At 39.0% G+C, this 14,846-nt stretch overlaps 1 protein-coding gene across 1 annotated transcript in view; it reads right to left on the bottom strand.

The window, feature by feature from the left end:
- Nucleotides 1–881: 881 nt before the first annotated feature.
- Nucleotides 882–14,846, bottom strand: part of aldh1l2 (aldehyde dehydrogenase 1 family, member L2) — a 40,336-nt gene continuing 26,371 nt past the window's right edge. Inside the window, exons 14-23 of the mRNA XM_061268593.1 lie at nt 13,034–13,104; nt 12,845–12,950; nt 12,628–12,715; nt 12,446–12,539; nt 12,265–12,364; nt 11,276–11,374; nt 10,999–11,164; nt 5,316–5,421; nt 5,052–5,251; nt 882–2,309 (exon numbers count right to left, since the gene is read on the bottom strand). Coding sequence (XP_061124577.1) covers nt 2,254–2,309; nt 5,052–5,251; nt 5,316–5,421; nt 10,999–11,164; nt 11,276–11,374; nt 12,265–12,364; nt 12,446–12,539; nt 12,628–12,715; nt 12,845–12,950; nt 13,034–13,104 — 1,086 coding nt within the window. The 3' untranslated portion in view covers nt 882–2,253. The remainder of the gene's footprint in view (nt 2,310–5,051; nt 5,252–5,315; nt 5,422–10,998; nt 11,165–11,275; nt 11,375–12,264; nt 12,365–12,445; nt 12,540–12,627; nt 12,716–12,844; nt 12,951–13,033; nt 13,105–14,846) is intronic.

The following is a 14,846-nucleotide window of genomic DNA, read 5'->3' as shown; positions in this document are numbered from 1 at the left end:
CTATCTGGGCGAAGTGTCATCAGTGGACCAGTCCTGTCAAACCATCTCGCTCAGACAACCTTTCCACAATGGAGTAAGGTGCCCAGTGCCAGAGGTCACATTCAGGTAAAGCTTGAGCGGTTAAAAAACGTAAGATAAAGTATAATCTAGGAATCTGTGTGAGATTTTAAATTTAATTAGTCGTTGAAAACCGTTTTTTTGTGTTTTAAAGCCTGTCTAATGTGGTCCAAATTTAGTTAAAAAATGACAACTGATAATTGGGTTGTGTTTACCCCGTCCAATTTGGTGCGAATTTAGTTAAAAAATAACTATTGATAATTGGGTTGTGTCGGCTATAAATCGATTATACGAACATTGTTTGGAAACACTGTTACGTGTGCATCATTTGTGCCAAGACCTACGTAAGGAGTAATCAACCATTGTGAAAACCATTGAAAGTTTATGTCATACAGAGAGAATAGTATTTGTATAGTTTATATCGTCAAAATATACAGCAAGCACAGGGTGGGACGTAATACGTTTTCAACTTTTTCCTAACCCATTTGAACGTTAACATCAATTATCTTAACTTTCTTTGACAATATTTCCTGATTTTGTTTTATATGTTCAATAAACAATCCATCCTCATATTTCACGGTGACTGTCTCCAATTGTTGATTTTCAAATAAAAGGAATTTCTATCTGAGGCGCTTTGCCTTTGTTTCATGTCATGGTATTGACCATTGGCGTAGCAAGCAAGACAAGACTGGGAGGGATCTGACACTGAAAAAATGTCAACAACCCATGTCTCCATGACTCACAGACATCTTTATAAAGCCAAATTACAGTCTGGTGTGTATTTGTGGGGACTTTTTGGAGGAAACAAAAAACAAACACAAGTGTTGAGTGTGGCAATAGTTTTATTCATTTTTGAGCCTCACTACACCATCAGTAACGCTGGTAGTTACATGTTACTGTGCATGTCAGTTCTTCAACATAACATGGATGGAACTGGCCTTTGATGTCATTCACAATTTTTTTAGGGTAGGTAAAAAATAAACCAAGAACATAAGATTTCTGCACTGCTCAGAGCACCGTTTCCTGAAATAAGTGTGCAAAAGGATTTTAACTTCCTAAACTCACAAACATATATTGCACACGTCTTTGTGTTATCTTTCCTTACTGCGTGTGTCTGTTTGTGTGTGCGGGATTGACTGATTAAAAACTTTAATGAATTGATATAGTGGCTGGTTTGAGTAGTACTCTAAACAGTCCTGCAGTGAGAGGTTTGGCCACAACCACAAAGTAGCAACTCAAAGCAAAGAGTGGCGGTCATTTGTTTCTTCTATTTCACTGTTAGGCCGCATACAATTTGGAGCAAATATATTGGAACAACAAGGTCAGTTTCTTTGTTTTTATTTATTTCATTTCGATCTCACTTCGGTACACAGACTCTACTCAGTCAATTGTTAGATGCTCCACGCATAGTCTTGCTAAAATTGGACTCAAGTCTGCTAGGTATTATTTTCAGGATTTCTGGCTGATACAAGGTGAACTTTGGGAGTTATGGAAGTGCATCCACAAGCCAATGCAGGACTCATGGGACTCAACCGTTAGGAAGAAGCAAACGTGCTTGAATGGGACAGCTGCATGAGAACATGATGATCTCAATCTACACCCTTGAAGGTTGGACATTTTTTTCAAGCAACCTATAAAATATGAGGCCTGCATTTTCGGATGCTCTTTTCTGAATCCATCTCTCCGTGGGTGTGTTTGCGAGGATAAGAAAAGCATCCTTTTCCTAAACTCATATTCATCCTGTGATCTGAAACCCAAACGGGCTCAATATACAACAAAACAAATGAACTGACCACGTTTCAATACTTTTGGAGTCAATTCTATATCACACAAAAAAATATCCAAGAGATTAGAATGTCTTCAGTGAAGAAGCATCTGCAAAACTCTATTTGACACTGTGATGTTGGGAATCACTCTTGCTCAAATCTTTTTTTATGTGTTTGTGCATCGACCTAATGATTGGCGTTGGAGAATATAAAAATAAGATTTAGCTGTGTCAGTCTGGATAAAAAGGCATGAACCTAATACAAGTTAGTTAAAATACATACCTATGAAAGAGAAAACCATTGTAACTAGATTACGTGGTTTTAATTGAATGATGATTTGCTCAAAGAAGTGACTGAATTGTGCTGGCTGTCTTGTAGCAGTAAATTCCTTCCTGTTAAATTGTGGTTGGCATTCTGTTTGAAAAGTGTCTCAATATTCCACAGTCACTGCTTTGGTCTTGAGGTATTCCATGAGCGCATCCTCTCCTGCGAATGAGAGAGCAACCCGATTGGAGTTATCACAACACCAAAGTTCTGATTTATATCAGCATAAAGTACTTATTTATAGAAATAATAATACCATAGCATAAACCTAAAAGCGCAGGATAAGCCAGGGAAAGATAACTGATCAAATAACTTACAATTTGAAGATTTTTTAAATACGTTTGAACATTTGCACACACATTAAATGTTGGATGACAAAAAAATGTACTTTTGACTAACTTCAGAATTGAATTTCTGAGAAAAATGTGCTTGAAGGCTGAGCGATGGAATGAAATAATTTTGTGAATTTTGTGCGAGTATTGTAGTAGTAAATGTTTTTAATTTGAGATAAGTGGGGATATTTGGCATTAGTCTGGAGAAACTCAATAGTTTGATGTTGGACTAGTTAGTCTGTCAGAAAAATGTTTGAAATTAGAAAAAAATGAGAAATAATGTATTTTTAATGAATATTTTAATGGACAAAATGCAGAATTTTTGTGTAGAGTTATTGAATCAGTAGGCATAAGCTATATCATAACAAATTTTGAGTGATTCAAATTACACACAAAAATGTGAAATTAGGGGAGAAAGACAAAAAATCCTAGTACCGTATTTTTTGGACTAAAAATCGCTCAGGAGTACAAGTTGCATCAGCCATAAAATGCACAATAAAGTGAAAAAAAAAAACATAAGTCGCACCGGAGTATAGGTCGCATTTTGGAGGAAATTTATTTGACAAAATCCAACACCAAAAACAGACATGAACCAGCTACAACAGGCTTATGATACGGTATGCTAGCGTGACATAAACACAAACGAAGAGCTGAGACCGGGCCTGACGTAACATTCAGAGTTATCCAAATACAGTGGAGCCTCGGTTCTCGACCACAATCCGTTGCAGAAGGCAATAAGAAAAGTAGTCTGTTGCCGTGAATAAAAGGGATTCTTGGAATATGTTGACGTTAAAATTGTGTGAATTGATGAATAAATGAAGACAGAGGTGAATAATGTAAAAAATGTGAATACCGTTTTTTTCCGTGTATAATGCGCCCCCATGTATAATACGCACCCTAAAAATGGCATGTTAATGCTGGAAAAAAGCCTGTACCCATGTATAATACGCACCCAATTTTTTAAATTTTTTTTTCCTTTTTTTTTTTTTAAGTCCCAATGATCGTCACACACGCAGGGAGGCAATGGGTCCCATTTTTATAGTCTTTGGTATGGTCTTAACTGGGCTGGATGTAATTTTTTTTGTTGGCGTTGATTTCTCCGACGGCCCGTAAAGGCACCACCGCGATCACTGCGGACATGTGAAAAAGGTGTGCGGACGTGAAAAAGGCGGCTCTGTATGGGAGAGACGTTGAAGAGGAATAAAAATACCCTTGGAAACCAAAACTTGCCCCTCGTCGTGACTCGGAGCCGCAACAAATGTTTCGGATTTGTGTAGGGTACATTGTGACAGCAAACGAGCAGGTGATCGAGCAAGCGTCTGATACGAGAGCATTGCGGTCATATGGAGCGTGTTTGAAGTGAACAGCAGAGACGAAAGGAACAAGGCAAAGTGTTGTGAAATAAAATATTACCTGTAATACGCATTTTGTTATTTGCTGATTGAAACGAATAGGAAGAAAACAACTCTCGCTCTTTATATAGCTGACGTGTCTTGCGCATCCGTTCTGCGCATCGGATCCATAGTGCGCATGCGCAGTGATACTGCCTCCGTATGACGTCCGGTCCGCGATGGAGATTAAAAAACAAACAATATTTGACAATAACACACCATCAAGGATTGCACCATTGCATCAAACGATGTGTCGTCAATTATCAATTTTACTGACTAAGTGTGTTGGGCAGGATGGCTGAATGCGATGCGCGATTGACAACAAACAAGAAGAAAGGTGATTTCAAGTTTTATTTCGAGGGAGATTTGTCATGTCTCGTCCCCAGTTTTGCTATGTGTCTACGTTGCCATAGTTTCTGTTTGCGTCGCCCCTCCCTTCCTGTGTCACCTCAATCAATGTAACGTGTTTTGTATTTAAGTCCTGTCTGCCCCTCGCTCACCGTCGGATCATTGCATGTGTTACTGTCATGTCTGTTTGGTTTCTGTTCCTGTCTTTGGTAATGTCACCCTGTCTTTTTGTTCCACGTCTTTGTCGGTCAGTCCTGTTGTTGGTTTTGTTGTACCATGATTTTCTTAAAAAAAAAAAAAAAAAAAATTAAAAAAAAAAAATTTTTTAATGCGCACCCCAGATTTTAGGACAATAAATTAGTTAAATTTTGCGCATTATATACGGAAAAAAACGGTACATTAAATTTTGAGAAAAAATAAATAAAATTAAGAAAATTACAGTTAACATTTTGAAATGTCTGCTTGTGCAAATTATGGCAACGTTATACTACTTTGTCCCCAAGGTCATTTGAATGAACTAAATGTTTATAATTTGAAACAGGAATGATGTGTTGTTTGAAAAGGACGAGAATTGTTTGGGATCTAAAAAATGTGAAATTGTGAACATTTAGAAACAAGATAAAATGAGACCCCGGATTACATAAATTGTCTGAATATGTTGAAATTGGAATCGGGTGAATTGGGTGAAAAATGTGGAAGGAGAAAGATGACAAAAAGTGGTCAGAATAAAATATAATAATAATAATAATAATAGTAATGATAATAACAATAATTTTAATAATAAAAAATAGGAATAAAAATAGTTGATAAGTCATTTGCCTGCTATTACGTACCAAGGTCTTTGCCAAAGCCAGACTGCTTGAAGCCTCCAAAAGGTGAAGCAACATCAGTCTTGTTGTAGGTGTTGATGAATACTGTTCCAGCTTCCAAATGTTCACTCACATACATGGCTTTGCTTATGTCACGTGTAAACACACCCGAAGCCAAGCCATACTCTGTGTCATTGGCTCGCTGTAGCACACCATCGACATCCCTGTAATTATACAAAATAAAACATTTTAACACAGGACAAGCAAAAGGGCATTTCGATTACTAACCCATCTTTAAATCTGGACACGACCATGACAGGTCCAAAGGACTCCTCTTTGGCAATGAACATATGGTCTTCCACATCAGTGAACACGGTGGGCTCCATGAAGAAACCTGTCAGAAAAAAATAAAGAAATAATGAAATAAAAAAATCTAGTTCCCATTTTATAACACAAGAGCACAATTGCACCCATCAAAACGGTTAATTTATGGTCTTTGTCGAGGAAAAGACCGAATACAAATAGGTACGCCTTTGTTCTTTAGGAGAAAAGGGATCAAAAAGGATAATCAGATTAACAAAAATTAAAAAATGATAAAGAATAAAAGTTAGTCAGTTTGTAACCAAACTAAATTAGTTTTTCTAATAGCTAATAGTTTAATAATTGTGTCTGCAGCTGAGTCAAAAGAAGAGTAAGATGTGTGAAGAACTTTCTTATCAAATATTTTAGTTTAGAAAGAATTGAGCAAATTTACATTTGGTGTATAATTTTTCCATCTGTGGCTGCCAACACAATTTATGATTGATAATCACTCCCAAAAACATAGTTTCAGTGACTCTTTCAGTTTAAATACCATTTACATTTAGTTTTATATCGCGATTAACCTGCATACCACCAAGCACCATCAATTTAGTAATTTTATTTTCAATTAATGATATAAAATTTAATGATAATTTATTAACATCAAACCAATTTAGAACACAATCACTTCCCTTTCTACTGTTTTGAGAATAGATTAGAAAGCTTTCATTGCCATTATACAATAACAAACAAACCGGAGATACAACAAAATTGCAGTAACCCTTGCAGATACTAGTTGTTATCCCCTGTGCAAAATAAATTATTATAAAGTATGTTTTAATATATTTGAGACATTAAATAAAATATAAATGAATTGGGTTCCAATACCCTGTGGAATACCACAGGTTATTCTTCTCAGTTGTGTTTCATTTTTTTTTTTTTTTAACATTTTCTCTTTATGTATTGCTGTAGCTTTTTTTTCTATAAATTCCATCACTGGCGGAAATGTTGATCGCTTGTTTCTGAAGCCATATTGGTGGTCATTTAGTCGATCATATTTAGTCTTAAGAAATTCATTTAAGGTAACAAAGAAACGGGTCTGTAATTTGACACAATTTGATTTTCACCATTTGAAAAAAAAAATTAATCACTTTTTTCATATGATCAGGAAACATACATACCTGTCAAAGGATTTGTTGCAAATACAGGTGAATGGTTCAACAACAGTTAATCTATGAGTCTCTATTTTAGAGATTTCCACTTAACTCATGGACACGCCAACTAGCCTAAATATCATTTTCATATCTTTGTTTCGGTCTGTTTTTGTATTTCTTATACATCCTTTTAGTTTGTTTTACATTTCATTTAATTAATTAATTTTTTTATTTTTTGTAATCTTTCTAGAGAAATTCATTTTGCTGCACATTTTCTGTCATTCATCATAAGTTATAATGTTGTTGCATTTATTAATTTGCTTTAACATGACAGCGCAATATAATTAAAAGCTGACACGATGGCAATGTCAAACATGTTCATTTAAGAAAAAGCCACACGTTTTGTGATCAAATCTTTCATAACGAGAATGATTTGAGTGAATTGATTTTACAATTTTTATCCCCCCCTCCCCACCATCTGTCACTTTGCTTGGGACAAAAGGAGCCTTCAGAACTGAAATTTCTTCTCAATTATTCATTCAAATCAATTCACTCAAATCATTCTCGTTATGAAAGATTTGATCACAAAACGTTTCCGTCTGTACGACTGGTCTTTGAATGCACCCCGCTTCAATGGCAGAACGCGGATGAATTTAAAGACATCAAATGAGAATAATCCTTTATAAAAATTAAAATTGACTGACTATTGAAAACAACATAGTGCTGACGCCGTACGACGGCGTACGACATCGGTTTTTCGCTATAATTCGGTATAATTCGAGGTAGTCAACCCTCACCCAAAGCTAAGGTTTCATGGGAATATTCTTGTCATAATTGTCTGGACCATATATGATAATTGTTTAATGGTAGTTATTGATAGATCTTGAAGATGTCAAGTTATAGGTGCATAAGACTATGTTGGTCATGCACGTTCATTGTAAGAGGGGAAGAGATGTCGTGTATTTTGGGCTAACTCAAATTCCGTAGTAGAAAAACCCCGGAAGTGGGATGGGCACATTCTGTGTTGTTGTGGTATGCCCTGTGAAAGCACTGTGAGTAAGGAATAAAGCAGTTATCATTCACGTCGTTGTCCGACCTATTCTTGCTATCTAAGAACCTGGAAAATAGTAAGGATATAACATATATCACGGGTCATTACGACGACTTTGGTGGAGTTTTTACTGCTTCTTCCAACTCCTACCGCGCTGACTGTAACCTGACACTCTCTGGCTGCGTCTTGCCTCTTTTTTTTATTGTCGGACTCGGTGGACTCGGTCAAAATCAGCACCGAGTCCGAGTCCGGCAAAAATGACCGAGTCCGACCGAGTCCGAGTCCCCGAGTCCGAACCGAGTCCACAGCCCTGATTATAACAAATGTTTGTTATATGAGTCGTTGGTATTGTCAAGTGGCATGGTGGTACAGGATGGCGTAAAATTGGGTATCGAATTTGGCCCAGGCACATTGGCTATCCCAAAAGATGTAGTAGTTCCAGAATTTCACCAGGAGATGCTGTTAAAGCTTGACATAGGGGTGACCTGATGGAAACTAACAAATTTAATAAATTAAATGGTTAGCAATTGGGAGGACACAACCTGTTCAAACACATAGCAACACACAATTTTGGAATACGAGTTTGCTACGCCATAATTTTAAGGTGTAACAGTTTGAGCAATATCAATATATATGTTAATGTTAGAAGAACCCATTATTATGGCTAAGTATGATTATGTGTTAAGATTGATCTTTATTAGACAATATATATGTTTTTTAAAATATGAGCTGGAAAATCAGATGAGGTCATGCATTCCTAGCATGCCAGGCATTCCATACATTACACAAATTCCGATGAGGTAATGCCAGAGGAGCTGACAAGCCTATAAAAGCTTGGCTTCAGACGAGAGAAGGGCTCTTCCTGGTCAGGGCGATGGCCGTGACGCTGCCCGGAGTAAAGAACGCCGTTTAGACAAAGATGGATTTTTCATTCCTTTTGAGATTGGACCAAAATCTACTAAAATGAATTTCCAGAGTCTTCGAATTGGACTTTGTCAAATTTTAAGCTTCGAATTGGACTACGTCAAATTTTAAGCTTTGAATTGGACTTTGTCAAATTTTAAGCTTCGAGGAAGGCAGAAGAGACAGCCGCTTCGGGCAGAACGGGGAAGACACCAATGTGACGGCGTTGGCTAATCTCCTCATCGGCAGACCTTTCCTCATTTTAAACAGAATTCGGATTTCGGGAAAAAGCAGAGCCGATCACTCGACTTCCATCCATCCATTTTCTGTACCGCTTAGTCCCCACGGGCGTGCTGGAGCCTATCCCAGCCGTCATCGGGCAGTAGGCGGAGGACACCCTGAACCGGTTGACAGCCAATCGCAGGGCACACAGAGACAAACAACCATACGCACCCGCACTCACACATAGGGACAATTTGGAGTGCTCAATCGGCCTACCAAGCATGTTTTTGGGATGTGGGAGGAAACCGGAGTGCCTGGAGAAAACCCACGCGGGCCCGGGGAGAACATGCAAACTCCACACAGGGAGGGCCAGAGGTGGAATCGAACCCGCACCCTCCGTACTGTGAAGCAGACGCGCTACCCAGTGCGTCACCGAGCCACCTCGACTTATTCAAACAAATAGGATTTTAGACCTTGCGTCTCCTCTTTTGTTCTGAGATGGGTGAGTGGAATTATTGGTGTCTTTTCGACTTGTACCGTAATTTTCGGACTAAAAGTCGCTCCGGAATATAGGTTGCATTAGCTATAAAATGCACAATAACGTGAAAAAAAACAACATATATAAGTCGCTCCGGAGCATAAGTCGCATTTTGGGGGGAAATTTATTTGACAAAATCCAACACCAAGAACAGACATGAACGAGCAACAACAGGCTAAACGATAGGTATCCTAACGTGACATAAACACAAACGAAGAGCTGAGACCGGGCCTGACGTAACATTCAGAGTTATTAAAAAAAACGATGACATAAATAACACGTTTATAAAACCATCTGTGTCACTCCAATTTGTAAAATCCATTGATCGTCCTTTGTCAACAATGGGTGCGCGCCGCTGACGGCGCTTGCACCTCAAAATATTCCACAGGCCCATATAACAATATATAATTTAGATATCAAATAACTATTATATAAGCAATAATATTATCAAACCATCTGTGCACTCTAAATCATTAAATCCATCGATCAAATTTCTCGTCCTTTGTCAACAACGCTGCGCGTACGCCCTGACGTCAGCCTCGTCGTTATTCCATCCGCAGATCTAGTATATAACTATATATTAGCGTTAACAAAGTACAAGGAAAGACGTGGGTTTGGTAAACGGCTCTTTATTTAACAAAACAAACTTCCAGGCGTGTGGCGGCGTGGACTTCCAGCCACGGAGATGGAAGAGAGATCCATAGAATAGGACCGGGCGTGCGTAAAAGCCATGACCGAGCCCCATCCACCGTCCCCGGACAGCCACCCGGCCGAGCGCCAGCCCCCGACTTCTATCCACGGAGGTGAAAGAGAGCTCCGTAGAGTAGGACTGGGCGTGCGTAAAAGCCATAATAGTTTTTCAAACCTTCTGTGTCACTCCAAATCCTTAAATCTTTCAAAATCTTCGTCCTCCGTGTCACTTAGAAACAAAGCCGCTAATGATGCCGGTAGTACGTGGGGCCCTTTGTCATCCCGTAATCAATCTTTGTCCTTTTTGTAAGCAACCACCGCGCCACGCCGCGTCGCGCTGCTGACGTCACTTGAAATTCAAATTACAGTAATCCCTTGCTACATCGCGGTTTCACTTTTTTTTTTTTTAATTTTTTAAAAAAAAACACATCAGTCGCTCCTTATTATAAGTCCCCCCCCCCACCCAAACTATGAAAGAAAACGCGATTTATAGTCCGAAAATTACGGTAATTCTTTTTCTTGCGGATTCATTAAATTTCTTCTTAATCCTTAATTCAGTTATAGATTATTTCGTATTAACTATGTTGAGCATGGTTTTATATGCAGTAATTAAAACTTCCTTATCATAGTCATTCTTTAAATCCGTTTGATTCTTTTTGAAGTGAAGACAGCTTTAATCCTTAACATCAGGTATTGTCAGATCTGGTCCAAAGTAGTTATCTTGAGCTCAGCTGGGGCGAATGCGCGCTTGTGTAAATAACGAATCCCTGAGGTCTTAACAAAGACATCTAAATATATCCGGAATTTAACAAAATCCTCAAATCACAGAAGGGAGCCATCAGTATGGCGCGGTTATTCTGACGACGTGTCTCAATTTTAAGTTACTCGGCATGAGCGTTGTTTGTCTTCAAAGGGATTGGCTTCTTCAAAGATTATATTGATTCTTTTAGAATTAATTTAATGAAGGTGGTTTGAATTCGGACGAGTCCCTTCATCCCCGGCTTATTCAACCCTTTAATGGGAAGCCGGTCGCTTTAATATAATAAGTGCAGATTTGACAGTATCTTCCATAAATCTGAAGTTTTGCATCATGTTGATTTGTTTTTCTTTTACCTGGCCTGTCCACTTGTTTGCCGCCGTATACCAATGTAGCTCCCTCTTTTATTCCAACATCACAGTACTCCAGCAGCTTGTCCAAGTGTGCTTTGTGATTCTGTGGCCCATGATCTGTAGATCGATCTAGCGGGTCTCCAATTTTCATCTTCTTTAACTCAGTCACCTTAGTGAAGGGAGAGCGTTTATTGAATCATAACAATGCAATATGAAGTGCTACTCAAAATGGAAGGACTTTGCTAAGACTATGACAGCCTATCTACTTGACAAAACTCACCACGCGGCCGATGTATTCATCATGAATTGATTCCTCCACAAAAAGGCGCCCAGCGGCAATGCAATTTTCCCCTTTGTTGAAATACACTGAGCTCATCCCCTATAATGACAAGAGTAACAAATAAGAAAAATCAATTTTACTAAACCCTCAGATTTATTATTTAGTGTCACAGCAAATCTTGAATTGAGAAAAAAACGCTTGGCGAACTTGGTATGGGGAGAAGCAGAATTTATTGATCACATGAACAATTAATTATTCAATTTAATTGTATTCATAAAGAGACAGCAAATGGCTAATTACTTTTCGTCCAAAAGTCTCATTTACAGTGTGAGGCCATTTCCCTTATTTTTGCTGTATGGGGAAGGAAGGAAGGAAGGAAGGAAGGAAGGAAGGAAGGAAGGAAGGAAGGAAGGAAGGAAGGAAGGAAGGAAGGAAGGAAGGAAGGAAGGAAGGAAGGAAGGAAGGAAGGAAGGAAGGAAGGAAGGAAGGAAGGAAGGAAGGAAGGAAGGAAGGAAGGAAGGAAGGAAGGAAGGAAGGAAGGAAGGAAGGAAGGAAGGAAGGAAGGAAGGAAGGAAGGAAGGAAGGAAGGAAGGAAGGAAGGAAGGAAGGAAGGAAGGAAGGGTCAGTCGGTCAGATGGATGGATGGGTGGGTGGATGGATGGATTATTAAAATAGATTTAAGATTTAACCTAAATTCACAAGTCGCATGAATTTAACTATTCACACAATGATGTTGCAACTATTGGGTCATATGTGGTAGAAAATAAAAATGTACTTTCTCAAGATCTATGTAATCCCGTGGACTGAAATGCAGGAGTTTTGAGAATGACCATAAAACATTTTGTTTGACAACCTACACGTCTCCTGACCAAAAATGGAAAGAAAGAACGCCCTCTATTGTAACAGCAAGATATTACAAAACTAGCAGCTTTCCATTTCAAACACCGAGACAAAAAAATAGCAAAACCTACAAAATGTGATTGTCTTACCATGCGAACAGCCTTGTCCATGTCGCAGTCGTTGAAGATGATGAGAGGAGATTTCCCTCCCAGCTCCAGAGAAACTTTCTTTAAATTACTGAGTGCACAACTTTAGGGGGAAAGTATAATATTTAAACGTCAAGTGGCAGTACAGGTATGTTAAGTAAAGGAGAAGATCTTTAAGTCTCACCTTTTCATGATTTGTTTGCCAATAGGTGTTGAACCAGTGAAACCCAGTTTGCGAATATCTGGGTGATCAGCCAAGCGCTGTCCCACCATTCCTCCTAAAGAAGAGCAATTTGTTTGAGTTTGTAAGATTCCAAACAGTCACTTGAAATAATATTACATGATGTTTTATGACGTCTCTATTACCTGAGCCAGGTAAGATGTTGATAACTCCTTTTGGAATACCGGCTTTTACAGACAACTCAGCAAATTTTAATGCAGTCAGTGGTGTGACCTGAATAAGTGGGACACGTAATATAGGCCTGACATACGAAACTCATTAACATGCGGCTCAAGCATACTTGAGCGGATTTTTAAGAAAAGACATGACATTGTTAATCGTATTCATGCTGTGTATGATCACCTGTGCCGGTTTAAGAACAAGCGTGTTACCAGCTGCAAGGCAGGCAGCACTTTTCCATGCTAACATCATGAGTGGGTAGTTCCAAGGGATGACAATAGCGCAAACACTGATACAGGGGGAAAAAATAAGAACTAAACAAGAATAATAAATGCAAGTGCAATTTTTTTTCTAAAACCATGTCAAACTTACCCGATTGGTTCTTTTTTAGTGAAGGTGAGGTTGTGGTTGGGCCTGGCCTGGTTGATGGGAATTGTCTTGCCCTGCAAACAGAATTGTATTGATTGCATCGTATACTTCAAATATGGGATCTGTCTTGAGTCAGAATGTTTGTGTCTCAAGCAAGTGCCAATTCGTTGCCAGGTCAAGTTAGAGGTTTTCCGATCAGGTGATTTCTGACCTCTAGACAGAGAGAGAGCAGTAAGATAAAATGATGACATCATTGGCCAATTTATCTAACCTGTATGCCTGTGTCACGGGAATCTCTTAACCTCCTTACAAATAAATGTTGTAGTCTTTACACCAGTGCAAATTAGTGTGCAAACAGTCAATATTTACGACAAAAGAAAAGCAGGGATGGGCTAGCCGAGTAACGAAAACAGGTATTAATATCGAGGCTGCCAGGCCAATACCAGAATTATTATTTCAAGGTATTTGAGGTGAACAGGCTTGAAAGTACTGTAGCTAATTGAAAACAATCAAAGATCCTGACAAAAAATAAATATATAAATGTTTACCTCAATGTTCTGTGTTCAACCCAAAAGTAGTAACCCAAATAATTAACGAATGTGATAAAGGTAAAATGTTAAACTGCTTAAAAAAAAAAGGCTGACTTTGGTTGGACTAGCCTTCAACTTGAGTACAATGCAGCAATGATTTCAGAAAATCTAATTATGGGTTACGGCCAAATTCATATTTGGGGTGTAGGAAAAAAATGGCTTTTTGGGAGATTTTCTTTGGTGTTAAAGTTAAGTTAAAGTTAAGTTAAAGTCCCAATGATCGTCACACACACATCTGGGTGTGGTGAAATTTGTCCTCTGCATTTAACCTATCCATGTGTGATTTTAATCCATCCCCTGGGGGAGAGGGGAGCAGTGAGCAGCAGCGGTGCCGCACTCGGGAATCATTTGGTGATCTAATCCCCCAATTCCAACTCTTAATGCTGAGTGCCAAGCAGGGAGGCAATGGGTCGCATTTTCATAGTCTTTGGTATGACCCGGCTGGGGTTTGAACCCACAACCTTCCAGTCTCAGGGCGGACACTCTACCACTAGGCCACTGAGCTGGTTTAATATCATCTATAGAGAATCTGAAAAAATAACTTCAAATTAAAGTTAAACAGTTCATGACGTCATTATTTCTTAACACATATCCTCACCCGTTTAATTTAGTCTGCGACTCGTAGAAACCTTTTTCTCAGATTGGCTGACTGTTTTAAACCAATAAGCTAATATCAGTAGAAATTAATAATAATAATAATAATAATTCATTAGATTTGTATAGCGCTTTTCAAGAACCCAAAGACGCTTACAAGGAACAATGCAAAGACATACATGAGGGGGGGGGGGGGGGGAGGAAACAATCGGATAAACTTAAGAGGAGGAAACCAGTTATGGGTAGGGGAGGTCATAAGCTTGGGAGAATAGGTACGTTTTTAGACGGGACTTAAATATGGGGAGTGTGGGTGAGTCACAGACAGACTGGGGGAGAGAGTTCCAGAGTCGGGGTGATGTGCAGGAGAAGGCTCTGTCACCGAAGGATTTGAGTTTGGATTTTGGGACTGTCAGACGTGAAGTATTGGAGGATCGGAGGGGACGGTTGGGGCAGTAGGGGACAAGAAGGTCGGATAGGTAAGTGGGAGCCAGGTGGTGAAGGGCTTTGAAGGTGAGGAGGAGTATCTTGAAGATGATACGCTCCTTCATGGGGAGCCAGTGAAGAGAGTGGAGAACAGGAGTGATGTGTTCACGGGACCGGGTGTGGGTAAGGAGGCGGGCAGCAGAGTTTTG

Source organism: Syngnathus typhle, linkage group LG21 (assembly GCF_033458585.1).
Source record: "Syngnathus typhle isolate RoL2023-S1 ecotype Sweden linkage group LG21, RoL_Styp_1.0, whole genome shotgun sequence".
NCBI classification, from domain to species: Eukaryota; Metazoa; Chordata; class Actinopteri; order Syngnathiformes; family Syngnathidae; genus Syngnathus; species Syngnathus typhle.
The sequence above is the reverse complement of the archived record's forward strand: the minus strand, read 5'-3'. Positions and strand labels throughout refer to the sequence as shown.